Genomic DNA, 2514 nt, shown 5'->3' with positions numbered 1-2514 from the left:
TTATCTTACGATTGCCTCCTCACTTTAGCGCAGTGGTTCTCAACCGGGGGCGCGCCCCACTAGAGGGCGTGGGTAATTTCTCTGGGGGGCGCGGGTCCGGAAAAAAAAAAGTAGACATTTATCTTTATTATAAAAAATCGGTTAATACACAACCGTCCCCACTCTGTATTCCATTTATCCAAGATCATTGGGCCCATCTACTATAATTATTATAACAAATAAAATACAAAACTATCGCCTTTACAGTTTTAACTACAGTTTTCTATACTCTGCAAGTCTACCAGGCTAACCATTTTCTGTAATTATTGAATTTAAATGTCCTTATGGTTACCGGCGGCCGGCCCATCGCAAGTCCAGTCAGTCAGTCGCCTCCCCTCCACACTTGTCTGTGGTAATTTCTTACATCTTTCACAGTTCTTCCGTTGAGCCCGTTGAGGTATGTTTAGACATAGTTGTTTTATTTAATACAGTGATAAACTGTCGTGTGAACGCATGTGTTGCTCAATTCGTTACTCACAAGTTTTGATTTCCGTTGGTATTTTATCAGAAACTGGTGGTGCTTTATTGGGTTATGGTAAAAGCAGTATTCATAATCGCGCTCATTTTTTTTTATGATAAACATGTTTAATATTTATTTAACTGTTGTAGACGACGACACGCCGAACAGTATTTCTGTTTCCTCTATTTTACTATTCAAAATCTGCTTCTTATTACTGATCGTCTTTTCTCTTTCTTTAATTTTTCTCTGCATGTTGTTACTGGATTGTTCTTAACAGTATGTATCGCACATCTGGCAGTGGAATTATAAAGACCTACATAAGTAAATAATTGTATTTTTATTTTATCATTAATGAATATCTTCTTATTGAGTGATAATGAATGCTTTCTCTGTGTATTAGTGAGTGTTCTCTTTCAAGTAATGAATGGTTGTTACAGGTCTCTTATTATTAAATGCTTTTTATTATTCTGTGTTATTGTTGTTATTATTTAGCATTCATGTGGTGTTTGATAATAATCATGTGACCGTGTTTGTGACTATGTTTCTATTATCATCATTCTATGATGTTTATGATCTATGGTTTGTAGCCTAGTAGTGCTTATGACCGTGTTGGGATGTTTGTTAGTATTCGTGTGGTGTTTATGATCGTATGGTATTTGATAATGATTATGTTATGATCACGTGTTTATTTACTGATCACGCGGTTGCGATTATCATCATGTTGTGCAAGTTGTGGTGTTTATGATCATGTGGTGATGTTTATCTTAACTGACACGGGCCTTATATTTTGTTCCCAGATTTGCGTTGTTCACTGCACTTTTATAAAATCACAATGAGTGCAAAGAAGCGGAAGTATCTTGAAGAATATATTCGATTTGGATTCGTGTCCTTCCATAAGGGGATACAGAGGTCCCCCCAGTGTGTGATATGTTTCAAGACCTGAGCAATGATGGAATGCAGCCCTCACGCTTGGAACGCCACTTGAAGACAACACATCCTGCTCTAGCTAACAAACCCAGGGCTTTCTTTGAAACTAAAAGGCATTCCTTGAAGCAAGCTAAGCTGGACGGCAGTGGAGCATTTCATCAACAGACTTCAAAAGGTTGTTGAGGCTTCCTATGAAATTGCCTTGTTGATTGCAAAAAAGCAAGAAGAGCCATAACATTGGAGAGTCTCTCATAAAACCAAGCTTACTCTGTGTAGCAGAACTCGTTCTGGGAAAGATAGTGCAAACAAGCTCTCCCAAATTTCTCTGTCAAACGATACAGTCAAGAGAAGGATCGATGAAATGTCTCAAGAAATCAAAGAGCAAATTTTCGACCAAGTAAGAGCTTCTCCTGTATGTGCTATTCAGTGTGACGAAACGACTGACATCGCTCAGTGTTGTCAGCTACTGATGTATGCTCGTTTCGTGTCAGGTAACAGAGTTAAAGAAGAAATGCTCTTCTGCCACCCCATGGAAGGTTGTACAACAACAGCAGATATTTTTCAAGATGTATCAAAATTCTTTCAAGAAAATCATCTTTCGTGGGAGTCGCTGGTAGGGGTGTGTACTGATGGGGCTCCAGCCATGCTTGGTCTGCAGTCTGGGTTCATAACAAGGGTGAAAGAAAAAAATCCATCCGCTGTAGGGACACACTGCATACTTCATCGAGAAGCCTTAGCATCCAGGACTTTACCTGCTGAAATGAGCGATGTCCTGAACGTGGCCATTAAGTTAGTCAACTTTATCAAAGCTGGATCCTTGAACAGTCGTCTCTTCACACTGTTGTGTAAGGATATGGAATCTGAACATGAGGCCTTGCTTTTCCATACAAACGTACAGTGGCTATCGAAGGGGAACATGCTTGGCCGACTTTATGAACTACGTGAAGAAGTGGCAATATTTCGTGATTTGCAGCACAAGACAGATCTCCAGAAAAAGCGGCCGGTCCGCACGGGATCCTTTACCCCGAGAGACTGGAATGCCAGTTCATCTCGGTGGCCCCTCTTCAGAGCACTAGCCTGCCTGTGAC

General features: G+C 40.3%; 1 protein-coding gene across 1 annotated transcript; it reads left to right on the top strand.

The window, feature by feature from the left end:
- The first annotated feature begins 1787 nt into the window (after positions 1–1787).
- On the top strand, positions 1788–2513 carry LOC136837825 (protein FAM200C-like). Its single transcript, XM_067102723.1, has one exon. The coding sequence runs from the start codon at positions 1788–1790 to the stop codon at positions 2511–2513; it is 726 nt and encodes a 241-aa protein (XP_066958824.1).
- Position 2514: the final 1 nt, after the last annotated feature.

This window comes from Macrobrachium rosenbergii, unplaced genomic scaffold (assembly GCF_040412425.1).
Source record: "Macrobrachium rosenbergii isolate ZJJX-2024 unplaced genomic scaffold, ASM4041242v1 13869, whole genome shotgun sequence".
Taxonomy (NCBI): domain Eukaryota; kingdom Metazoa; phylum Arthropoda; class Malacostraca; order Decapoda; family Palaemonidae; genus Macrobrachium; species Macrobrachium rosenbergii.
The sequence above is the reverse complement of the archived record's forward strand: the minus strand, read 5'-3'. Positions and strand labels throughout refer to the sequence as shown.

What these genes read in the sequence shown, in the direction of transcription:
- LOC136837825 (XM_067102723.1), top strand. Translation starts at nt 1,788, where the DNA reads ATGTCTCAAGAAATCAAAGAGCAAATTTTCGACCAAGTAAGAGCTTCT.